Source organism: Rhamphochromis sp. 'chilingali' (genome assembly GCF_963969265.1).
Source record: "Rhamphochromis sp. 'chilingali' genome assembly, chromosome: 10".
NCBI lineage: Eukaryota > Metazoa > Chordata > Actinopteri > Cichliformes > Cichlidae > Rhamphochromis > Rhamphochromis sp. 'chilingali'.
In genome coordinates this window covers 1,545,606-1,571,807 of record NC_137937.1, presented here as the reverse complement: position 1 = coordinate 1,571,807, position 26,202 = coordinate 1,545,606, and the positions used below count along the sequence as shown (strand labels likewise).

Genomic DNA, 26,202 nt, shown 5'->3' with positions numbered 1-26,202 from the left:
TTTAAACCTGTGTGACCAACTCTCTCTCTCTTGCCATTGTATCTTCTTTTTTACTGCTTTGACTTCGTCTCCATTGTCCAGCTGCTCTATAATAACCTTCCCTGTCCCACAGCGCTGGGTCTGCTGTTTCCCAACGAGACTTTAACGTAACGTGGCCGCACGGCAGAAGTTCTCCTCCTACTTAGGAGGGTGTGTCTGTCCGAGAGAAAAACGCACAGTTCTTACACAGTTTGAACTTCCTTTCGACAGCTTCGACTTGAGTGTTTGGTACCACCCGTTATTACTGACGCTGCAGTCATTTCATGAGCGGACAGGGCTGCTGTGGCAGGAGACACGTCTCTATAGACTTTATTGTTTGTCTTAAAAAGTAGTTGTCGGTCTGACGCAGCGTTCGCGTGGGACGCTTCACTGATCATGGGGGATGTGATTTCTAGTCACCTGGATGAAGGCAAGCGGGAGATTATCACAGGTAAGGAGCGCCGCGGGTGATTAGTTTGATGAGTGCTGGTTTGGCGTGTTTTCCATTTTGCCACAGTGTCAGCGTGAGTCCAGCACCTCTTTGTTTACTAACTAAACGGGCTTTTTATCTGCTTCGTTGATAAACCACAAATATCCACGTAGCGCGTTGGGCACCGCACCGCTCTCTTTCCTTAGCTGGACCAAACAGCTGTCTTTAGGGTTCGGGTTTGTTCTTTGTCGTACTGAAGCGCTTCCACGACACCAAAAGAGAAGGAAAAACTGGAAACGTAATAGGAAATGATGTGACCCGTTAAAGTTTGTTACAAATGGGGAGTGCAGCAGATAAAGTTCTGCTGATCGTCAGTGGCCCTGCCTCGGACATGTCACAGCCTATCAGGTTTTCTCTAATATGGAGTCTTTGCTGTCGAGTCTGAAGCGAATAAGCTTAGCTGCTGACATTTTTCAGCAGCACACTCGTGTACAGTATCTATTGGACTTAAGTGTCACAGTACTCGTGCCTGGTCCACACAGATGTGTCTCATATAAAAGGCATCACTGATGACCTCCTGATGTTCCACTCATCTTCTGCCCGAGACTGGACGGAAGGTTCCGTTGGACTCTGACTTTGCAGTTTGTGTGTTAGGAGTGGAAAGTTCAGGTTTAGCAATTCCTTATTTTTGGCTTGTTTCACCTCAGTTCTCTTTATTTGTGAGGATTACAGCTGACAGAAGAATCCACAAGTATGTTGTAACTTTTGGTGGTGGTGGGTGGGGTGTTGTTACAATTTCTCCTGAACTGGGCCAAATTTCAGGAACTTCAGTGACTTTTATTACACTCACAAAAAGTGTTCATGTTACTGTTTCATTGCTTAGTTGTTGGGATGTTTAATTTTCAAAACAACGGACACACATATTTTTGTAGGGTTAGTCCTGACCAGTCCTGACCTGATAGACCAGTGACCTGTACGGGGTTTGGGTTTCTAGGCTCTTTATCTTTTTTTCCATTTAGAAAATGAAGCAACGTACATAAAATAAAGAAGACCGCACATGAAGGTAGATATTTGGGCTCAGTTTTCTAGTACTGGATTAAAATGGACATGAAACACATCATGTATAATGACTAATTGACGTCATGGAGCCCTACATAGATGTAACTCTGTCTGTGAAGCTCGATTTAAAGTTTTAGAAACGTGTTTAGCGCCATCTCCTGTCAGTACAGAACATTACATCTAAGTAACGTTTGGTTGGCTGGTTGGTTGCTGCTGATAGACTTTAATTAGTTGATATAAACTAATAACTGAACCAATATAATGAGACTTAAACTAAAAATCCATTAAAGGGTTTCACTTTGTACTGACTTTGGCTGCAACAGTGACATTGATGTTCAAATGAAGGATGCACTGTTCACGTTCAGTCTCAGGTGAGCGTCTGTTCCTGTCACCACAATTAAAACCTTTACTGGGAAAAAGCTGGTGGGAGTCTTTCATCAAAGCACCAACAAACTGTGACATGAAGAAAAACAAACTTTGTCGCTGCTCCAACCAGTAATCCTCCAGAAGTATTTAAATATGCAGATGAACTGTTAACCTAGTCTGATACATGTTTCAATTATATCGTTTGCTGAAGATATTTTACATCGAAGCATACCTGCAGCAAACAGGGCTGCAACTAAAGGGGGGCGTGGGGTGTACTAGACCATATTTATTTCAAGGTTGTCGTAACATTTTTCAGATTGAAGGAGAAATAATATAAAGTCTTAATTAAATTGCTTTGATATTTAAAAATATAGAAGACAGAGTCAAGGCACATTTCTTATACATCTTATTTAGCTGAGTTTGACTTGAGATGTTTACTTTAAAAACATTGAGTTTCAGTTTGACATATAAATCCAATGAAAGGAATGAGTTGTTTTTGTTTTTCTGACAGATTAAAGTTAAACTTTTAAACACTGACGTGAAAAAAGTGTGGCGCCTCTTCCTTGGACTGTCTTGGGGTTTTTGTTTCCTCCCCGTTGCGCACACACGACCTATTTTCCCTGCAGACGTACTGATGGGATTCCTGATCGGTAAACTGTTTACAGCATCACAGACCAGGAAAACGTGGAGTTTCTGACTCCAGCATGTGGGTGAACCACTTGTCAGCTAACTCAAACAGGCCCTTCTCCACACTTTTCTCATTTCTAAAGTGCTTTACAAACCTGAATGTTACAGCCAACAGGGGGATTTTCCCGTATCAGTGCAACTAGCTACACAACAACAACACTTACTGGTTAAGAGAGAGTGAACGTGGACAGTATGTCCTTGGTCTTAATATGAAAATGTTGCAGCAAAGTAAGCCCCTTAAATGAATCTTTAATTTTCCTTCCGCTGAGCTATTGGGTCGGTTACATTAGTTTATGTTACCTAACTGGTAATGACCGAAACCAACCAACCCAGTGATGTAACACTGTGTACTGGAAGAAGATGGCGCTGAACAGATTTAATACATTTTAACTTTAAGCACTGTAAAATCCAGCTTCACAGTTTTTGTGTGTATGAAGCTGACAATGCTCGCTTCCACAGGTTTGTTTTTGTTTTTAAAGTCTTCTCTTTTCTTTTTACTAAAAAATGATTTGAGGTTTGATGACTCGTCTGAAGAATTAATTGCAAGTTTTGGCCACAGATTCCCAGAAAGGCCAAAGAAAATTTGAGTAATACTAGACTTGGATTTGGCTATAATACAAATAGAATCTACAGAGAATGGAGGAAGTTGAAATGTGGGATGAACCTCATTGGTATAGACCTACAGACATTCAGTGACCTTTCTATTTTACACTGACCTCCACGCTTGATTTCTGCTTAAAGTTTAGAGGGATTACCTAAAGCTCAGGAAACTTAGTGAATGCCATGATTGAGGCTAAAGATAATTTTTTCCTTCACTGTCATTACAACTCAGAGTAGCACGTACACGTATCAGATGTGGAATTTGAGGAATGCATGAAAAACACGTTTCTGTGTGGCTGGATGGAAACTTTAGCACGCTGAGAAGCTGAGTCCTGTTATTGAAAACTGAGAGTGGCCTCTGATACCACACGGTTTAAAAGCAAGACTGGATTAGTAACAGATTATTTACATTTATATTTTGGAGTGAGCATGCATGTAAAAACAAAGTCTGTGTGAATATGGCCAGTTACTTGTGTGTTTTGGGGGGTTTTGTGAGCAAAACACTGAAACGGACTGTAACAATTAGAGAAATTAAACTCATCAGTTAGTGTCCTGGTTGCCTCTTTGTTTTAACATTTAGTCAGGATGCATGAAGATACTGACTGTTATTATTGGGCATTGAGTTGTCAGCACTTAATTGGTACTATGACATGTGAAAATGAGAATGTCATAGCTGCTAACAGACTGTAGTTAGAGAAAACTGAACTATTGTTGACTGAGTGGGTTGTCTGGGGTGGGTTATGGACACATGAAGAACCAGGCAGCAGGAGAATCATAGTTTCACTGAGCAGAGTCTCCAGATTATGGATTATCCCGCACCTCAGTTCATTGACTAAACCCAATCCTGGGTTTCTCTGTTATTGCCTTCCAACCTACTTCTGCATGGGCGAACCTTAATCTGGAAGTCCCGAGGTGAAAATGGGAGACGCCCCCTAGGCTGGTGGAGAATGGCCGACCTAAGGTCCTGTGGGGCTTCCAGATACAGATGGCTAACCAACCGGACATTGTAGTGTTGGACAAGCAGAAGAAAACGGCCGTAGTGATTGATGTAGCGATAGTGAATGACAACAACATCAGGAAGAAGGAACACGAGAAGCTGGAGTATTACCAAGGGCTCAGAGAAGATGTGAAGGTAACGGTGGTCCCCGTGGTAATCGGAGCACTCGGTGCGGTGACTCCCAAGCTAGGCGAGTGGCTCCAGCAGATCCCGGGAACAACATTGGAGATCTCTGTCCAGAAGAGCGCAGTCCTGGGAACAGCTAAGATACTGCGCAGGCCTCTGGTAGAAGACCCGAGCTTGATAAACCGCCCGCAGGGGCGAGAAGGGGACATTTTTTTAATATTTACACATATATGTATGTCAAAGTGAGTTTGAGAGAGAGCGCAAACGTTCATTTTCACTTCACTTGTGAAAACTCTCTAACTGTACCGGTCAGTATCTACACTGAAGATAAAATGAGCGTCTCGTTTAAAACCAAGAAGACTGAAGAATGGACACTATTGGTTGGGTTTATTTGCTCCAGTTGTCACAGTCAGTGTTTCAGTGTTTTGCTTAATGAAGACTTTGTTTTTACACGGATGAATGTAGAGCTTTGCTTTGTCTATGAGTGAGTGAAACAGGAAATCCCCCCCCCCCTCCCTCCCCTTGTCCCTGGCTCTGTGAAATCTCTAACCTCTGACCTGTATCTTCCTGTTGCCTGGTGACATGTGGTCCTCTCACCTTCAGCAAATACCCAACTGATCGCACAGGTGATTGTTTTAAACAGGTCTGATAAAATGAGAAATACTTATTTCAAAGTTAACTTCTCCTCAATAGAAATATATGACATGGCCAGTAAGAAGTCGACAGAACTCCTTCTATCCATGTTTTGACAGACGCCAACAAAATTATGACATTTAAAGCAGCAATGAAAGGCCCTCGCACCCTGGGAACAGCCAGCGTGCTGCAGGGTGAGTCACACAGTCACATGGCTGATTCAGTGTCACATCACTTCCTCACTGACTGCTCTTTGAGTGCTTGGAGCAGAAAAGCGCTAACATAAGAGACGGTCTGTTTACAACTGACCATTTACCTTCTGTGCCCACTAGGTGGCAATATAGAATACCCACTAACTATATGACATACTGCTACATATCGAGTGGAACCATCAATTAAAATGTTGCATAGATTGGATCATGATTAGAAGCTTTTTGACAGTAGGTGGAACTATAAACACGACCTAATATGGGCACATAGATATCTCCAGTCTCTGTCTTCCATCAGGAATTTGGGAGTCTGGGAGAGATTCCCAAAAGTTGAATCTGGACGTAACATTTTCTCAGTTGACATATACAAGTGACTTCTTGGATGAGTGATGAAAAGTTTCTCCCCATGAAAATGCTACATCCAGATGAACGGACTTGACTTTTTTGAGGTTTTCTTAACTGGATGATTCAGCGTGCCACTGGGGCAGATTGAACAATGTTCAGTTGAGATGTGCGATATCTTCTCCTGTGGTGAATTATTTCACGAAAATTCAAAAGCTTCACAATTTAACATCACCAAGGTCTTTAGACTGTACTCATCAAAGGTCATGTTGATCTGATGAAGTCCCGGGGAGTCTGTCAAAATTATACTTTAAATTCAAAATAGCTGCCTTTCTTCTGGGTTTGGCGTTTAGCTCCAAGAGATGTTTTGTACATCTTGAGACATCACATAAGCTGCAAGATTTCACAGTTGAAACGTAGAGCCATTTTGTAATATTCAATGACCAGAGCCATACAACCTGAGAGCCTTTAACACGCTGCACGTTTCTGCCAAATTTCATGACTTTTCCAGCTTCCCAAACCCCTCAAACTGCTTCCTGTTTCATGGCGAATCCCCAGCCACCAGAGCACGCCAGCATCATCAAGTTCTGATGTGTATTCAGACTGCTTCTGAGGTGGAAAAAGACTTTGCTGTTGCCATCAGGTGCTACTGTGATGTCAAATACTGCAGTTAGATGTGTTCAGGGATGGACTCTATCACATTTTTGGTTCAAATTGGACAATAAATGTGTTTGGGATGCAACCATTCAACTAATTTAATTGACACAAATTCTTTGCTTGGACGCTTTGTGTACTGCAGCGGTCTATAGTGCGCCATTGTCACCATGGAAATGCGAGCGATTCACCCACGTTTGTGACTAAACTAGACCTGCAGTACAAACGTATTCAGCAGTCACGTGTAAAAGTCTGACAGGCTGAGCTCAGGTGGAGCTTTTTCCAAAAGCTTTCATAACATTTTTCAGATTGAAAGTGAAATAATATAAAATATTGTGTTAATTAAAGTGCGTTAATATTTAAAAATATAAAAATAAAAGCTTTTCATGAGTTGATAACAACAAACACGGGCTGGTAAAACTCTGAGCCAGTGACCTGAGGCTTGTTAGGTAACACATTATTATTAACCATCATAATTACTCGTTTTCAGCAGTACAAAGATGTTTCATCAGCGCTCAGGCCAAACTTTAAAATGCTGATATTGTCGCTTTTCTTCATCGCAGGCTTACAGACACAAACTCCTCACTCGTTCACTCTCACACACAAACACTCATGAACACACACCAAACCAAAACACTGCATGAACGCTTTCAGTCTCCTGTTAATGTCAGAAAGCCTTCCAAGAACACAGAGTAAAGGTACAGTTTCTGTAGTTTAGATCGCACACGGCTTCTTTTATTTGACTTTGACCTTTCACTGTATAGGAGAGTATTTCGATATTTTTGTAATTAAGAAAATGTTTTCCAGGTTTCCAGCTCAGCCAGGATATTTTCTTCATTCAACCAGCTGTTCTAAAAACTGCCTGAAAAGCCTCCAGCATGCTGCAGCAAGAAGCCCATCTGATTTCAAAGACTGTTCCAGTACCGTACTTGGTTCTCAGACTACGTGCTTAATTGTGGCTCCTGGGCTGTTTAAAAGTGGAGTGGAAGGCAGAGCCTTCAGCTTTGTTCTGTGGAACCAGCAAACAGACTCTGTGTCTGGGACGGCTGTCGCTCAGGGAGTAGAGCACGTCATTTTGTTATGGCCACTCCCCTTTTTGTATACTCAGTAGGGTTACCCCCTGCAGAGGTTCAGTGATGGTAGTTAATTTGATTGGCTTACACCAGGGTAGAGGCGTCGGGATGGTTTAAATAGGCCTGCCCTCTCCCTCCAGGAGGGCATCTCCAGGGTTATGTTTGTTTTCCAGTTGCACTACTGGTAACGTATAGTTTTGGCTGGATCAGATGAACCTGAACCTTTAGTGATGATGAAGGGGCCTTTCTCGGATCATGTGACTCATGTGACTGCAGAAAAGGATCTCTATGATACCAGAACAGAAACTTTGTAAAATGTGATTTAAAATAAAAATCTATAAAGAACATAGAAAACAATGAAATGCAAAACTGTTTGTTTTTGGTTTTTTAAGGGGGGAGCGAGATGATCATTCATTGTTAATAGTCTCCAAGTACTTGCTGCTTGTGTTTTCTGGGGCTTTCTGTGTAACATTAAAGGGTCTTTACACTCTAAATCTGCTGCATGGAGGTCGCCAACTTTGGCCTATGAGCTTCATCCAAATTGTAAAGCAGCTTCCACTGGACTCTGGAGCAGTGGCGACATTTCTCTGGAGTGAGGAGTCTAACTTCTCCGTCTGGCAACTTGATGGACGAGTCTAGGTTTAGCGGTTGCCGGGGGAACAGTACTTGTCTAACTGCACTGTGCCAAGTGTAACGTTTGGAGGGGGGCTGTTTGTGAGGAGTTGCTACTTAGTTTCACTGAAAGGAACTTGTATCGCTTCAGCATAGCAAAACATTTTAAACAATTTCATGCTCCCAGTGGAACTAGTTTGATGATGGGCCCTTTCTGTTCCAACATGGCTGTGCGCTGCTGCACAAACTCCATGACGACATGAGTGAGTGACTTTGGTGTGGAAGTGGAGTCCTATTCTTAACCCAGTAGAAAACCTTTGGAATAAGTTGGGTCAGAGATTGCCAACCAGGCGTTCTCATCAAACAAGAGTGTCCAAGTTTACAAATGTGCCTCGTGAAAGTTTGTTCAAAATTCCCGTATTCGCACTTCTAAACCTTGAGGAAAGTTATACGGTTCAAATTCCTTGAGCCCCTGCTGATTCTGCAAGTTTGCCCAATAACAAAGAAATGTTCAGTTCATAGTTTCAATGGTGGGTTTATTTGAACCGTGAGAGACGGAACCATAACAAAAAACGCACTTCAATTTACACATTAATTTGCATTTTAATGAAGGAAATAAGTATTTGACCCCTTTGAATACGTGCTTTAGTACTAGGTGCCAACATAGGTTTTGCCAATACCAGAGGTCAGACTTGTCTTGTAGTTGGCCAAAAGTTTTGCACACATCTCAGGGTGGATTTTGTCCCACTCCTCTCTGCAGATCTCCAAGTCATTAATGATTTCACTGAGTCAGAACATTAACGCTATCTGAATGTGCCCAGCACTGCAAGTATGCCGTCATAGATCAGGTTTTATATATTAAATATTTCTTCCCAGAAACTCGCGAGAGCAGGACCAGAAAAGGTGGCCGACGGTTCCTCCCTTTCTTTGTATTTATCACACAATGAAGACGTAGACAGAAAAATACTGTCCAGCTTTGTTAGAGAAATACAAACAACGAGTGACTTTGTAAATGCGTTTAAGATAAGGATGTGGCATTAGTCGTTTTAGGTTTGGTCATCGCTGGCGTCCTGCGTGTGTCTTTCTGGTGTTGATGGGAGCTCATCACTGTCAGTGTACAGTGATGAGCTTATTTATGCACACCAGTGTAAAGCAGTGCTCTCATTATTTACAGGCAGTAAATCATTTTCCTTGTCAGAGGTACTCTCTTCAATCGTGATAGGATTGTCGTGTCTTGCATGACATGACGTTGGTGCTGGTGGTCCATTCATCTGGGACTAATTCAGCCATGTCATCTGTAACTCCTGCAGTATCTGTGTCCAGCCGCCGCCGCAGTCATTGATATTCATAGTTTATGTGAAAAACAGTGACACAGATGTTTACAGGAACCGTTGCAGTTTTGACTGCAGCTACAACTTCAATATGTTACTTAAATTCAATGTTATTCATATAATGCCAACAGTCAAAGCCTCTTGGCTGCTCTGCATTGTGACATTAGCTATGACTCCTAACCACTCCAGGGTATAAATGGTTTGTGTTAACCCTTCTAGGGCTGCAATACATTGAGAATTTTGAATAATTCAATAATAAAAAAGTCTTGACGCAGTGTTTACTTCTATGCTTCCTTTAATGCACAGCTTTGCAGCGTGCCGATATGTTAGACCAGAGTGTTGCATCCACTGAAAACAGACCTGCAATACAAGCAGCATCTGAATAAAAGGTGACGGCGTTAAGCCCACACAGCCCCCAGTTTCAAACAGAAAGGCAGCAGCGGTGAAGACGCTGCACAGTTTTAACGTGAGACTGGAATCTGGGCCGCATGTGTGTGTAAAATGAGTTGGACACCCCAAAGTTCAGATGTTTAGCCATTCACACTGGTCCAGCCCAGTTTATCTGCCCCCACCCAGGTGGGGACGGTGATTCAGGCTTGTGGGTGGGAGTTGGGGTGGTGGCTGGGACGGATGGATGGCAGAATGAGAGGTGAATGAATACATATAGTATGTGAATAATTATTTATTATCTGAAAGAGTTTGTATACATGTAAAAGTTTCTTCTTCGGTTTGGTGCTGCTTTCTTCAGACGTTTTGTTTTTGGCCGTTCCAGATGCTCACCTGAGGCAGGTCGAGTATAAAAGGAGGCCAGTCGCCTTCAGCGGGCTGAATTCCTGTTCCAGTAATAAAGGCCAGAGGATGAGTTTAATTCAGCCTCAGGCCGCTTTGTTTGAACCTGACAGTGAGACCATCTGTGTGACTGATCATACAACAGAAGCGTGGGCTTCATTTACCTGTGTGTGTGGAGATGTTCTCATCATGTGCAAAAAAAATAATCAATTTCACCGTTAGACTCATGACACGTGCATGTCGGCCAGTTTGTTCTTACCACTGTGCACATGTTAGTCAGTTTGCCTCCAAATCCACAGGCTTGTGCTTACATCTTGTAGTCTATCTGCATACTGCCACGCCCCAATTTCTCTATATAAGGAAACAAGGTTAGCTGGAGAGAAAGCTGTGACTGTTTTTAAAGAAGGCAGCACCAGTAAGGCAAGAACGCAGGAACAACTCGGCCTGAAGAAACTAACAAGGTCCAGAAGGAAGACAGGAATGGTTCCACTGTCTGTGGGCCGGGGCCAAGACATTAGACTGAGCAGTAAGATCCAGGCTGTGTGCGATAAGACAGGCCTCTTTGTCATTTCATTTTCTTTAGATGTTGGTCATTTTTAAAGAAAATGTCATTTTAATCCTGAGCTTCTGGTTAGATTATGATAATTTGGTAAACTGCTTTGCTGTAAATAAGAACCAAAGAGAAATAAGTGTCGTTGTTAACAGTAGAGCTTGTAAAGAAAGACAGGCCCTTTTCATTTGTTTTGTAACCCAAATTCAGGTTTTTTCTTTTCTTTCATCATGAAACATTTGCGCAGATTTAATTGTATCGTGTGTGTGTGTGTGTGTGTGTGTGTGTGTTTGTGTTTGCAGCTCGGACCGGAAAGGTGATTGCTGAGTTTGGGCGTTTGTATGAGCAGCAGTACGCGGTAGCTCTGTTCAACAAAGTTCGCTTTGACGTAGAGGGAGGAGGAACCCTGCAACCTCAGCTGCTTCACCGCAAGGTACAAAATCCTCTCTGAAAGCTCTGCTTTTATTCCAAACACCAGCGAGTGATCGTTGCAGTAAGGATGTCCCACGTGGCTCATTGTTTTGAGTGTCACACCGATGCTGCTCACAGATTAGCGAGCTATGTCTGTTAATCATTTGGATTATGACCATAGTGAGTCCTCTTGGCTCTGAATGGACAGAGAGAGACTTTAATGACTCAAAGGTTTCTCTTCGGTTTCGGTGTCACAGATTCCTCTGGAGAACAAGGCCATTTTTTCAGGCTCCCTCTTCCAGTACTTGGAGGAAAACAAGAAATGGAGGAACCACTTCCTTTCCATCCCAGACTCCCATGACGTCAAGTACTACGACAGCAAGGCGGTGAGACGGGTGCAGTGTTCTCTGTACATGAGCAAGTTTTACTCACTGTCTAATACATCGACTCTGTTCTTCCTTGGCTTCACCACAGTGCCATGACAGACTCCTCCATCCCAAAGGAACCATCAGCTGTGCCGGGTATAAAGTCCTGACATCTATGGAGCAATACCTGAATCTGATCAGCAACAGCTTGCCAGGTGAGGAGCGGGTAGGTAAGGAGAGTGTACTTATTACAGTAGGAAGGGGAAAACTCGAATCAACAGGAAACTCAGTTCATCAAATGCAATGATTTATTGTGGCAACTTAAGACATGCAGTCAGTGGGGTCAGCTTAACTGGTCACTGTGAACGTGTGACTGTGAGAGCCCTGTCCAGGGTGTACCCTGCCTCTATGGTAGATATAAGCTGCCCGATCCTGACCCCTGTTGTTCAGTAAAGACCACAGCGGGGTGAAGCTGGGGTGGATAGTGTGCATCCAACAACAGGTTCCAGGACTTCAGCCTTACTGGTTGAATGTTGTTGCTGAAGGCACTGAGCTCTCTCTGTGGTGAAGCAGACCAACATTTCTCTTAGCTGTTAGTTGAGAGCTGCCATTGTCTTAGCTGTAAAAGGCTGATGGGGTAAAGCACACGCAAATTTGTTAATGAGGAAACTGGAGAGCGAGGATGCAGGAGTTTAACACTGAAACTGCAGATGTGTCTTCTTGGAGGCTGGGGGGGGGGGGTTGCACTGGCAGCCACGGTGTTTCTGAATGTTGCTGTACTCAAGAAAAGGAAATGTTGACTGCAAAATCAGAAATGTTTGCACACCATCAGTGAGCACGGACAACATGAAGTCTTTTTGTTACCCTTTAACTCTACAGAGAAACTTCAGTGAGGTTTTCAGTGTATTATTAATGCAACGGTTTTATTTTTAGGTGTTAAAGCCAAGGTGGGAAGTTCCCCCTTTCTAAAGTGTGCCACTCCGTACCCTCTGATAATGTGGCACCCTTATGCCCGCCACTACTATTTCTGTGTGACGACAGAGAAAGAGCAGCAGAAGTGGTATATGGTACTCCAAGACTGTGTCAGACACTCCAACAATGGTGAGTCATGCTAATGTAATGATAGAATAACCCTTTATTGTCATTGTGCGTGTACAACGAAATGGTGGGTGCTCCACACCAGCTGTGCGTGGTGTAAAACTATAATAGTAGGACAGAGAGAATGAATAACAAACTAGAGGAATCTATGCAAAGCAGGAGGAAGGCACACGTTAGACAGGCTGCAAACGAAGAGCTGCTACTTTCAGTTTCATTCATGTTTGTCAGAGCTCTGGATTCTTCTCTGTGCTGTAAACAAAAACTAGATCTGCACGTTGCTTTTCTGTCTTCTGTGCTCCTGCTCTCTTTTCCTTCTCTGCTTTACTGACTCTTAAGTCTGTTGCTGTGATTGAGACTTGCCAATAAAGATGTCAGCTCCTGACCGGAGCTATAGCAGTAACTACATACGGGCCATAAAGTCCCAGATAGTCTGACTACAGTGAACGAAATGAAGTTGTTTTCATTAAATACCCTGTGACACAGTTTAGTCCTCGTACTGTCTCTCTCTCTCTCTCTCTCTCTCACACACACACACACACACACACACACACACACACTCGTTTTTATGCACATCTAATTGACGTCGTGCTTACAACCATCAGAAGTGAAACTAAAACAAATATCCTGAGATAATTTAAATTTAACACTAAATGTGATTCAGAACATTTTTGCTTTTGTCTGTCATTTTTTGACATTTTATTTATAAATAAATAACAGTGCCAAATCACTACAACAGTTGCCTGAAGGCAGTTTATATTGTAAGGTCAAGACTACAATACAACAGCACGATTGGATCTGCACTCTGGGAAGGACAAACGTTTAACAGCAATCACAGCAGGGGGCGTCTGTCTCCTGAGTCTGAGGAAGCTGAAGGCTCTGCCTCTCTTTGCACTTTTAAGCACCATAGGTGCCACAAGTAAACCAGCAGCCTGACAGTACAGTGCTCTGCTGGGATAATACACTTCTATGATAAGGTTTTTGTTTTGTTTTGTCTTTTCAGAATAATCTGCTCTCTCTTTCTAGTCCCTGTCAGGACTCTTGCTGCAGCATTTTGGATCAGCTGAAGGCTTTTCAGGGAGTTTTTAGGACTTCCTGATAATAATGAATCACAGTCGTGCAGCCTGGAAGTAATAAATGCATGAACTAGTTTTTCAGCGTCACTCTGAGACAGGATATTTCTAACTTTAGAGACAGATATGCAGACTGAAGGGCAAACATGACTCCACGAACCCTCAGTCTCACTGGAGGCCAAAGTAAGACCATGCAGAGTGAGAATCTGGATAGATGCTGCATTTCTACAATTTTGAAGGCCAAGTACAAGAACCTGTGTTTCATCTGAGTTTAGAGCAGGGGTGGCTCAGAGGCCACATTGACTTTTAAAATGTGACGGGCCAGCACCAGATGCATGCATATCAAACATAAACATTAAGATCACACTTTTTTGTCAGTGAATCAGAATCTCCGGTTAGTTTTGTTGTGGCAAGAACAGATCTGAGGTGTTCATCACTCAGCTGGGATCTGTGGGTGCTGCTTTGTCTGTTCACACACATACGTGGAGCCAAACAACACCAGCATCCTCTGTGACATCATCTGGATGCTTGGTCCCCTCACTCTAAAGTGCATTTTACAACTGGCTTCACTGCGTGATCGAGGTGCAGCACAGACTTGCACAGGGCTTCCTGGTGGATTATGCAGTGTAAAAAACCAACCTCTGCTCAGGGTTGTCCTCTTTCAACCTGCCCTGGATTCTTCTGAGCAGCCCGACTTTTGTTCCAGTCAGATTTGGCGATCCATCTGTGGTGGCCTGACGAGTGTACTCCGAGGTAGCTTGTACCTCTTGATGACCTCTGCCGCGTGTCATACAAGCCCTCTCCCCACGTTTTCCTCTTTATGGATTGCATGGCCAAAAACTCCTGTTATCTTAAAATTAAAAATGAATCCCTCTGATACAAATTAAAAGCTGAGCAGTGTCCTTACACAACTAACCTATAATTACATGGCAAAACAATTACCTTACCAAGGTACATACATTAGTTTTAATTATGTAGTAAAACTAACTTGCAGATATATCCTAGATGTTGTTCAGACACAGTTATGAAATCTGATCATTTTTACTCACATTTCTCGTGTAAAACACTGAATATGAAGCCAACAAAATTCATTCATTGTAAAAAGTCATCTGGGCTCCTGCACCCGACCGACCCCCAGTTTAATAAGTCATCTGTTCATTCACCAGCTCGCAGTGTTTTCTTCAGCAGGATAAAATGATGACACTGTTTGTGTGTTATGTGTTTAAACTGCAGCTTGATTGGTTGGTGGAGGCGAACAACTAAAAACAGTTAACTGTAATTTATCCATCCATTAGTTTATATTTACATTCAAATGAAGCGTGGATCATTGTAGGAGTTGTGTGATTGATGATCAAAGTATAAAAAGTCTAATTAATTGTGGTGAAACAGATTTGTTCCACTTTTGTTCTTGTTTGAAATCGCCTGGTACCATCTGAAGGAGAGAAAACTCGATTATTTAAAAGAGTCTCCTTAATCTCACGATGCTGCATTCTGTCATCAGCCCTGCTTTCCCTCCTGTTTTACCTTCATCATTTCTCTGATAGAAGACCTGCAGTTATCAGTTAAAAGTTCACTGACGGCTGCTTCTTCAATTCCAGGTTTGTCAGATGAGAAAAAAGTTCAGACACCAGCCTTCACTAATGCAGTGCGACTCTACCGTCAAGCTCAAGGCCAGTATGGCACCTGGGAAATGATGTGTGGTGCACCGTCACAGGTAGCGTTGGCAGAAATGTTCTTCTGTGGCCTCAATCGGACTTTGGGGGGGGGGGGGGGGGGGGTTGGAAGCTGGGATGAATCAGGTGCTGTGTCATGAAATGTAAACTTGATGTCCTCCCTCAACCTGATTTTTCATTGAATTGCGACACGAGGTTATTCAAAGTTTTCACCAAACACCTCTGATGGTCAGAAGATTAAATGCTTTATGCACATGTTGCATCGTAGTCAGGCCCTGCTGTGCATGCTTCAGTGCTGAACAGGTTTTTCTAGATGCTTCTTCAAACCCAAATCACATTTATGTCATTTAAATTAAGTTATTGTCTAATGCTGTGTTTTTAAATCATTCTGTTTGTCTGATTATGCTTTAAAAAGGCGCCCACAAATAAAATGTAATATTATTAATTATGTGATAACAGACTTGGTTTGATGGAAGCATAACCACCTTACGTTGTCTTCTGTGGAAGAAAACTTAATTGCACGCGCTGTAGTTCATCTCACATGGCCTGTGTGAGTCCCTCTGTTATGTTCTGCTTCCTTACATGTGGCAACATGGAAAACGTACAGAGAGAGGTTACCATGACGATCACACGAGCGACTGTAAAAATGCAGAGCGCTCGTGGTCCTCTTATTTGTATGTGGGAATCGTTTTCCTTGTAGATCTTGTCTAACCTGGTGATGGAGGGCCTCCTCTCGGAGCTGAGAGACCTCATCTCCCCCCGCCTCAAAGGCAAACTCCATGAGAGACAAAGGAACTGGATACTGGTGAGGAACTACTCTGGGATTATTAGACTCAGTCTTTAGCAAAATAAGTGTTAACCTGCAAGTTTGGTGGATACTGCACCAGTGATTGGGGGACTTGTAAATGTTGACATCACCTGTTTGAAATGCTCCTTGTTCTTCTGGAACTTTTCAGGGTCTTTTTAGCACTTTTGTTTCAAACATGGTGCTATTTTGCCAGAATAACAGGAACTTTAATGACAAAGGTGTTGTGTGATTCATTCAGATGTACACTACCAGTCAAAAGTTTTAGAACACCCCAATTTGTCCAGTTTGTCATTGAAAGTTATGCAGTTGATTGTCTGATTGCACTCTGAAATAAACAATAGCGTAGTACAAATAAGCACGTGGAGTTAAAAAAAGAAATCATTGAATCAGTTTATAGACTAAAATGTATTCTAACCTTTGACTCACCAAAGTAGCACCTTTGGCAGATAGAGCAGCTGAACAAACCTGTGCCAGTCATTCTACAATAGAAATCAAATATTCCCCATGAATGTGGACCTTGTCGCTGCTTTGCTTTCCCTCTTCTGTCCAGTTCAAACCAGCTGGATGGGCTTTAAGTCTGCAGACTGTGCTGCACACTCCATGTTTCCAAGCTCACCATCTTGTTCTTTGTTCCTGAGGTAGTTCTGGCACAGCTTGGACTTACGTTTGGGTCGTTATCCTGCTGTAGGATGAACCCCTGACCAACTGCACACCAGAGGGTCCTGCATGGAGTGCTGTGGTAGCTGTTTTGGTTCAGGGAGCCTCTCACTCTGTACGAGTCACCGACCCTGGATCCAGCAAACAGCCCATCACACTTCCTGCTCCATGTTTGACAGTTGATGCCTCACACTGTGGATCCGTCCTTTCACCTACTCGACAGCGCACAAAGATCCTGCGTGATGAGCCCAAGATTTCAAGCTTTGATTCATTAGTCCATCTTACCTTCTTCCAGTCTTCAGTAGTCCAGTGTTGATGTTTCATGGCCCAGACAGACCTGTTTGTCTTATTCTGACATCTTATCAAAGGCTTTCTTGCCGCAGCTGACGAGCGTATGGCACCACGGTGTGTCCAGCACTGCTTCTATGCAGGCAGAGGGGGGAGTAATCCAGAAAGTTGGAACAGCTGCAGGAATTAGTAGCAGCAGCTTTCAAGGCTTGATCAACCTGCATTGCTGCAGAACAGATTTAACCCGTTAACCCTTGTTGTCCCTGAAAAAGGCTTTTTGTATGATTCTGAAATGTACATTATTTTTCAGTTTTGAGTAACTGCACCTTTGTTTATCCTCTGGCAGTTCACCCTCACCTTTGTACCATTTCAAGCTGTTCATTGGACTGAATGACTTGAATTGCAGTAAATAACTGGAAAGATTAGGGTGTTCTAACTTGTGACTGGTAGTGTATGTATAAGCTTGGAGCTTATTTTAGTAATGTGAGTGCAACAGAAAAAAAGCTGATCTACATTTCTTCAAAGGTCTGTAGTTCCACAGGACCTCTCCAGCAGGTACAGCCCAACTGCTTGCAAATTCACCTGTAAACTCAATAGTCTGTTACGCAGATATACAAATATATTCACTGCATGCATTTTCCAAACCATTTAGGCTACTATGTGACACTTAAACAGACGATGTACTGCACAGGTGTGAGTTTGGCAACATCAGCTGTGTGTTTTGTGTTTGTAGATCAGTGATGCTGTGTACAGCCTGGTGCAGGCGCAGTGCCAGACGCAGTATGAAGCAGTGTTGCAGAAGTGTGAGGCTAACCGCTCTTCTTTAGAGGCCTCCATACGAACAGACGTGGACCAGATCATCACATCCAAGGAACACGTGACCAACAAGATCAGAGGTTGGATAAGAGCAACACTTCTCCTCATTCAGATACTAGCAGCACATTTCTCAGAGCATTTTTCATCTTTGGTTAGTTACAAGCCCGTCATCGATAGAATACTCATGGAAGTAGAAGTCGTAATAATAACTGTAAATGTTAAAGCAGTGTTGTTCTAAATGTCTACAGGGCTTAAAATTCTTACTGTGGGTTCAGTTTTAGCTGTAAATGTGGATTCATATCTTAATAGGAACGTTTATTGCTTGTTTCTAAAACTGCACCATGGCAAGAGTATCAGTGAGAATGCTTGTGTATAAACCTATGAAACCTATAGTTTACCTGCTTTGGAACAAAGGAACAAAGGAATGATGATGCCAATCATCCATGCAGTTAGATGATTGGTTCTAAATATAGCTGTGAGAGAGAGAGTAGCCAGAGAGACGTCCAGCAAGCACAAGGAAACCAGACAAACTAACAAAAAGGCCAAATCAGCAACTAACTTACTGTTACATATTTGTAAAAATACATAACGTGTGTGTGGAGATGGATGGAGATATGTAGATGTTACATTGTCTTGGTTTTAAAAAAAAAAAAAAGATAATAAAAATATAGCAATATCTCACAGTTTGATATTTTAACATCACTGTCGACCTGTGGAAAGCAGGGAGACAGTTTCAGAAAGTTTCAGCTGCAGATAGGAGACATTAAACCAAACAAAGTTACTGAAGGGTAACTTTTTAAATTGTATGATATCTCAAGTCAAGTTGGCTTTATTGTCACTTCAACCATATACAGTTTAACAGTACACAGTGAGGCGAAACAACGTTCCTCCAGGAACCAAGGTGCTACATGCAACATAAATTAACTAATCTAATCTACGTGTGCTTCTACTTGTTTCCAGCCAATTAACTCAGTTTAATTCAGCTTTATTTTTAATATCTCCAAATCACAACATTCACCTCAACAATCAGACAAAACCTATGGACAAGCACTTTTGCGACAGTGGGAAGGAAAAACTCCCTTTTAACAGGAAGAAACCTCCAGCAGAACCAGGCTCAGGGAGGGGCGGGGCCATCTGCTGTGATTGGTTGGGGTGAGAGAAGGAAGACAGCATAAAGACATGCTGTGGAAGAGAGACAGAGGTTAATAACAGATATGATTCAATGCAGAGAGGTCTGTTAATACATAGTGAGTGAGAAAGGTGACTGGAAAGGAAAAACTCAATGCATCATGGGAATCCCCCGGCAGCCTACGTCTATTGCAGCATAACTAAGGGAGGATTCAGGGTCACCTGGTTCAGCCCTAACTATATGCTTTAGCAAAAAGGAAAGTTTGAAGCCTAATCTTGAAAGTAGAGATAGTGTCTGTCTCCTGAATCCAAGCTGGAAGCTGGTTCCACAGAAGAGGGGCCTGAAAACTGAAGGCTCTGCCTCCCATTCTACTTTTAAATACTCTAGGAACAACAAGTAGGCCTGCAGAGCGAGAGCGAAGTGCTCTAATAGGGTGATATGGTACTACAAGGTCATTAAGATAAGATGGGGTCTGATTATTTAAGACCTTGTATGTGAGGAGCAGGATTTTGAATCCTGGATTTAACAGGAAGCCAAAACAGGAGAAATCTGCTCTCTCTTTCTAGTCCCTGTCAGGACTCTTGCTGCAGCATTTTGGATTAACTCTTTTAAATTTATTTATTTTATTTCACCTTTATTTATGTAGGTAAACCTCATTGAGACGGTCTCATTTTGAGCAGCAACCTGTTTTAAATATCCTCACAAAACTACAGCTTGATAAACATACTGTAGTCATTATAATTCATATAACAATTAACTGGAAAAAAAATAAAATAAAAGACAGTAACAATAAAACATGAACAGGAGCAGCCCTGATGCTTCCTCCGTTGTCCTTAGGATTTGTTTAAAACCCTTCAGTTCAGCATTGTAAGAAAATGCCTTCTCCCCACGTTCTGTACGTACTGAAGTGACTGAAGCTTGTGAGTGGAGGTGTTAGTTACTCTGTTTAGGTGACACACAGGAAGGTAGATGCACTGCTAGCAGACAAATTACTGATGTATAACTGAACAACTGGAGGCTTTATTTACAGGTTGTCACATTTCTAATTTGACATAACGATCCCAGACGTCTGCCTGAAACTGCAAGCCTGCTTTTCTCTCTTGTTTTGCAGCCGTGGTTCTTCCTAAAGCAGAGAAGCTGCTGAAGGTGAGCATTCAGCCCTACATCAGCTCCATCCTAGAGGCCCTGCTGGAGCCCACCAGCCGAGGGTTCTTCGAGGTCCGCGAGGTTTTCTTCCAAGAGCTGGTGGACATGAGCAAAAACGTCCTGAATGAGGGCACTAAGGAGATGGTGGCACAGGTGAGCACGTAGAGGAGGTCCTCCTAGAGAGGGGAATTCAGTAAAGGAGATACTCCCTCTGCCTCCATTGAACTCAGAAACATTTAGTGACATTCAGTGCTTGTAATCTATTCCTCTTCCTCAGCACATGGAGAAGATCTCAATGCTTGCCTTCCATCCAGTGAAGATGTGCAGCTGCTATGAAAAGGTGATGCAGCTGAGTCTGGAAGGTCTGGATCAGAGATTTGACATCTCGAGCCCCTCGGTGTTCATCCAGAGGGTCCAGATCCTCATGAGAGAGGTGATGATCGCTTACTGGCAGCTGGCTTTTCAAAGCAGTGCAGCTTTAACATATTGCTGGAGGTCTAAGTGATGTATTGATTACAATCGTAATTTACTGTACGAATGGTTTTCTGATCAAATGTATTTTTAAAGATCTGCATTTTATTTGTTGAAAATTTCATTTTATTACATTTTCTAATGAAACAACACGTTACAAACGATATAAACGGAGGAGAGGGAGGAGGTTACAATCAGCACTTACTGGTAAATAAACATCACACACTTTGAAAAACAAACTCCCCGCTGTATTAGGAACTTGACCGTTCTCAGATCCCTGAATGTGTAACAAATACAGGCAACGTAAATCAAAATGAATATAGTGAAACAAATGATTCACCTTCACTAACCCAGAACAGAATGCAGTTGGAAGGAAAACAATGACTCGAGAAACAAGTAACACACAAACTCATATCAGCTGACTTCCATGAAAAGGCGAATGCATTAGAATCACTGATGTGTGCTCTGAAGAAGCTTAGAACACTAGCAGACACTAAAACATAAAACCCCACAAAGAAATGCTCCCGTCTGGATTTAAACATCTCTTATGCAAATATCCTCCATTCCTGTGTATTAAATCACATACAAAGTACATTATGTTGTCGCCTTCATCTCTTAGAATTGAGATGTTCACTGATTGCTGTAAATTTGTCAGGATGAGATCAGAAAGTTTTATTTCTAAAGAGGATAGTTGAGTTATTATTGAATATGAAATACTTTGTGGTTTGTTAGTCTCACTGTCCGTGTTTGAACTCGAAACATTTCCTGCCTCCTTTTCTGAGGTCAACGTTACACTGCTTATGTCTGCTTTAATTTTGTGTGAGCATCTCTCTACTCTGTGTTGTAAGAATAAATTAAACTTGAATAGTTGCTGCTCAGTTTGCAGAGGAATTGAGTACCATGAACACAACAGGACTGCAGGAAGGCAGCACTTCTGAATGAAAGTGTATTTGCTTAGAAGGGGAAGTATGACTAGGTGGAGGCACATCATGGAGCATCAAGTTTTGGATCAGTTAATAGATCTTCTTTCATATCATATTTATGTGATAATTATCAAAGTCAAGCTATTATAAAATATACTGATACATTTGAATGCACTCGTGATAGTGTCCCCATCTGTGTCTGTTTACAGCAAATGGACAATGCTGTTTATACATTTGAGCAGATCCTTCACCAGAGTCTGGAGTCTCAGGGCGGTGAGGATCTCTGTAAGACTATCCAGCGCTGCCAGGACAGAGTTATCAAGGTAAAACACGTGATCAGTAAAAACCTGTTAGATCACCATTTTCTCCTAAACCAGAAACACATGGAAGAGGAGGACTGGGGTGGTAGATTTGAAGGTTGGTGGTTGGATTCGCTCCACTTTACAACATCCATATAGAGTGTGAGCATATTAATCCATCCATCTTCCTCTGCTTATCCTGGGCCGGGCCCAGAACACCTCACCCAGGATCCATCCTTGTCAGATGACTGAACACCTCAGCTGGCTCCCTTCGATGTGGAGGAGCAGCGGCTCTACTCTGAGTCCCTCCTGGATGGCTGAACTCCCCTATCTCTAAGGGAGAGGCCAGCCACCCTTCGGAGGAAGCTCATTTCAGCCGTTTCTTTCCACGATCTCGTTCTTTCGGTCACTACCCACAGCTGGTGACCATAGGTGAGGGTAGGGACGTAGATCGACCGGTAAATTGAGAGCTTGGCTTTTACACTCAGCTCTCTCTTCACAGACCGGTACAGTATCCACATCAGTGCAGCCGCAGCACCAATCCATCTGTCGATCTCCCGCTCCCTTCACCCATTACTCGTGTACAAGACTCCAAGATACTTGAACTCCTCCACTTTGGGGCAGGAACTCGTGGCCTGTTGAGCTATCAGGGTAGAAGTGCCTTAGTCAGGGAGGTCACCACGAACCTGATGGTCTCTCTGAGCTCCGTCGCTGCCCCATGGAGAGAGAAGAACCATCCAGAAGGTCAACAATTTCTGCTGCAAAAATGCTTCAGCAAGGGGGAGGAAGACTGGAGATGGAGCAATACTGGAAGAGCATATGGGAGAAGGACGCAACACATAACGGCAGTGCTCGGTGCCTATTGGGTCTAAGAGCAGACCACAGCAACCTCCCTGAACTGGGACCAGTAACCATCACAGTGGCAGACATCCAAGAAAGGGCCAACAACCTTCCTCTGTACCACATGGAAGCTCCTGTCAAAGCATTCACATCATAGCGTTGTGAATGCTTTCCACATATACTGCATTTGTTCAAAATGAAGTTACAGCTTATAGTTGCCATCTGACACACACACACACACACACACACACACACACACACACAGTAAAGCTGTCCTTTTCCTTCTTTCCTGTGCTTCAGAAGTTTGACTATGACAGCAGCACAGTGAGGAAGTGTTTCTTCCGCGAGGCTCTCTTGCAGATCTTCATCCCCTACATTCTAAAGCAGCTCAACCCTTGCTTTGTATCTGTGAGTACATCACCTTCTCTCTTCCCCAGAACCTGGAAAATTAATAATGCACATTTAGCTTTTTGTTTCTGTAACAAAGAAAAGCATTGTGACTGGTTCATTGTTGTTTGTTCTTGGTTTCATTCTTCTTTGAAACACCAGGAGTTGCCACGCTTTGAGGAGCTCATCTTCGAGGACTTTTCCCACTTCATCCTGGTAGAAAACATCTTTGAAGAGGTTGTGCTGCAGTCAGTCATGAAGGACATTATAATGGGTCAGTCTTCTTTGGTGGTATATCTGTATCGATGAAGAAAGACAGAGTGAAAGCAGTCAGAACTGAGGGCCTTATTATACTACCAGGAGGCAACATTGCAGGCAGTGCAATGGGTACCGTTAAGAGGAAAGCCTGCATGGACTCACAAAGTAACAAATCAGACAGGACATGATGAATGTTGATCAAGACAAAAAGGTTTCAAAGCAAAATATCCTGTCACCCAGAGAAAGCCAAAGCACACTCTGCAAGTATTCAAACGACACAGTTCCCCAGAAAGGTCCTCGAGTCCAGACGGGTCATCCACTAATTCCTCTGATTCCTACATTTGGTACATTATGAAAAATCGGCCTTGAATTGTGCAACAGATCAAAGTGATGCAACACAGATGCTGGTATCAAATTCTAAAGAAGCATTTAGTGTTTAACAAACGTCTCCGTGTAGTGGTCACAGCTGCTTTCACTGTGATAAGATATTCAGATTAAATATGATATAAAAGTGGCATCTTGGATCCATTTAACCCGGGAGATCAGCATCATTCATATTGGTCCCTGCTGTACTCTGTGCACACAACATAAGTCATTGAACTTATTGTGAGAATCCACATTTGAACCCTTTTCTCTCTGTCTGCAGCTGTAAAGGAGGCGGCAGTCCAAAGGAGACACAATCTGTACAGGGACAGTATTGTTCTGAGCAACAGTGACCCCAACCTGCATCTGCTTGGAGATAATCCCTCCATCGACTGGGCGGGACAGTACGGAGGCGACCAGGAGGAGGTGGATGGGGCAGAGAATGATGCCGAGTACAATGGTGAGGTGGAAAGTGTGACGTCCCGGAAGAAGAAAAGAGTGAAGCAGGTGGTGTCCTTGATCCAGACGGACGGCACCGCTGTCCTGCCTAGCGAGTCGTGCCTGGAGGTGCCTGGTGTTGAAGACATACCAGAGGAAGATGGAGAGGGGCGGAAAGAGAATGGAGCTGGGGAGGAGAACTCTGAAAACAAACCTTTGTGTGACCAGAATGGATTTGCAAGTCTCAAAGCCTCCACAGGAAAGCCAGAAGACGACAACGAACCCGAGGAGCAGCAGAAAGAGGAATTCCAGGCGACCGAGTCTGCTGGAGAGGGAGAGGAAAGTCAGGCTGTGGCAGAAGAGCAGCCATCATCCAAGCAGGAGGAGTCGGAGGTTTTACTCCTGCCTCCTGCTGCAGCAGCACAAAAGGAGTCTGAGATTCAGGAGACGAGCGTCGCTGCAGGAGCCCAGCGACTAAAGTGAATCCTGCCCGCTTCTTTTTGCTTTTCCCGTTTATACCAAGTTTAAGACACTAAATACCTTTTTTAACCACAACAACCCAAACTTTGTCTTCACCTGGTAGAAACATGAGCACCGTCTGTGTGCTGTGTATAAATGTGACAAGCTGCAAGAGCGCCAGGATCGAGGTGCCTTCAAGAAGCTGGATGTTTTCTGTGGTTTGACCTTCAATCGGACTTTTCTAACTGCGTGATTCAAACTGTAAGCATTAAACTGTCACTGAGTGATGAGCAGCTTAAAGAACGTGTGACAAAAGAATGAATCCTGAGTGCAGACGATCGTGTCCATGTCAGCACGAGTTTGTTTTGTGGTGGTGGGAACGGCACCGTTTTACATCAGTAACAAGAAAGATTTTATTAACTGTCATTTTACATCATTTTCTATCATTTCCACACTTTTTCATTTTTAGATTGAAGTTTCTGAAGCAAATGATTTATTGGTAATAAATTATCGATCAAAAGTATATTTGTCATCGTTTCTGTTGCCACGTGCACACCAAGGTTAGTATAGGGAACTAAACAAAACTTAAAACTTTAATGAGAATTTTATTTCAGTTAGTAAAATGTAAACAGTGAGCGGCGTACAGACTGCTCCTGGACAATAAGAAACACAAGCGTCACCACACATAAGCTGTTCCAGGTGATCAGGACGTTTCTCACGTCCTCTCCACCTAAGAACTACATCACGGCAGGATGGAGGTGTCTCTGTGTACATGCATAGACTAAGGTGACAGGTAATGGGTGTGAATGTGTAACCCATATTTCTAATGACCTGAATCCTGAAGAACGTCCCTGTAGAGACGAGCAGAATGTCAACTGTTCGTTTCACAACAGAAAACTTTCTGTTCAACTTGGAAATGAGCAAAATCTGAGGCTATGATTTTCTTTAATGTTTGACATTTAGGTGTTTTTACGGAGCAGTTCTGCGTCGTCCTCCATCCTTTGCTCTGGTTTGAATCTCTGTTACTCATCTATTGATCACACAAATGTTCCACGTCTTCTTTTTGTGTGTTACACTTATTATAAACACATCCCCGCGTCACTGTTGGTAGAAAACTAAAGAATTGAAACTGTATTTGCCTTTGCAGTTTGCACTTTCTGAACAATATTCCCTGGATTCAAATCAACTGTGGAGAATCTTTTACTGCATAAAGTGTTTTTAAACTGTAGATTTTATGAGGTTGACTTGAACAACCCTCTGTGCACTTTTCCACTGTGTGCTGTATTTCACTTTTTAAACTCTGAGCACAAATAAACTGAGGACATTTTTCTCCAGTATTTTTCCTTATGTGCCATTCTTATACTTAGTTGCAGTGAAGTTGCATGAGTATTTATAAAAATGTTTTAATCTAGTATTAGCATATTTGCAGAAGAATCTGAACAGTTCCTCTGACACTGCTGTAAATCCAGAGTTGCTCCTTGACCTTTGTAGTCAGACGTTACTTGTTCCCTTCTGTGAGCTGCAGAGCAAGATCACTGACCTGGTGCTGGGCGGGTTCATGGGCTCGCGTAGAAACAATCCACTATATCAAACCTAAACATTATTAAGACCATCTGAAGGAGACGGAGCCTTTTGAGCGCTCTGTCTGCCTGCGTCACACAGTGCAGCAGTTTTGTAATTAAAGAGCAACATCTTTACAGGAGCAGTGAAGCTGTTATTGCTGGATACTGGTCCAGGCTGATTTGTGATTGGATGCTCGTGTCTTCACGCCTCTGTTGCTTTGAGGTGCCAAGATTCTCATCTTTACAAATCAAAGTCATTTGGCCT

At 42.9% G+C, this 26,202-nt stretch overlaps 1 protein-coding gene across 2 annotated transcripts; it reads left to right on the top strand.

The window, feature by feature from the left end:
- Positions 1-181: 181 nt before the first annotated feature.
- Positions 182-25,702, top strand: niban2b (niban apoptosis regulator 2b). Of its 2 annotated transcripts, none has more exons than XM_080893511.1 (14): positions 182-469; positions 10,779-10,909; positions 11,145-11,273; positions 11,362-11,482; positions 12,186-12,353; positions 15,019-15,134; positions 15,794-15,898; positions 17,580-17,742; positions 19,903-20,090; positions 20,215-20,370; positions 21,541-21,654; positions 22,771-22,878; positions 23,020-23,131; positions 23,762-25,702. In XM_080893511.1, the coding sequence occupies exons 1-14, from the start codon at positions 415-417 to the stop codon at positions 24,397-24,399; spliced, it is 2,304 nt and encodes a 767-aa protein (XP_080749637.1). In that variant the 5' UTR covers positions 182-414; the 3' UTR covers positions 24,400-25,702. The 2 variants fall into 2 exon arrangements, with proteins under 2 accessions (XP_080749637.1, XP_080749638.1); XM_080893512.1 differs by having other exon boundaries at positions 183-469; positions 11,362-11,467.
- The last annotated feature ends 500 nt before the right edge of the window (positions 25,703-26,202 follow it).

What these genes read in the sequence shown, in the direction of transcription:
- niban2b (XM_080893511.1), top strand. Translation starts at nt 415, where the DNA reads ATGGGGGATGTGATTTCTAGTCACCTGGATGAAGGCAAGCGGGAGATT. An exon ending in CTCAGCTGCTTCACCGCAAG is followed by an intron (nt 10,910 to 11,144) that starts GTACAAAATCCT and finishes TCGGTGTCACAG; the next exon opens with ATTCCTCTGGAGAACAAGGC. An exon ending in GCCAGGACAGAGTTATCAAG is followed by an intron (nt 21,655 to 22,770) that starts GTAAAACACGTG and finishes CCTGTGCTTCAG; the next exon opens with AAGTTTGACTATGACAGCAG.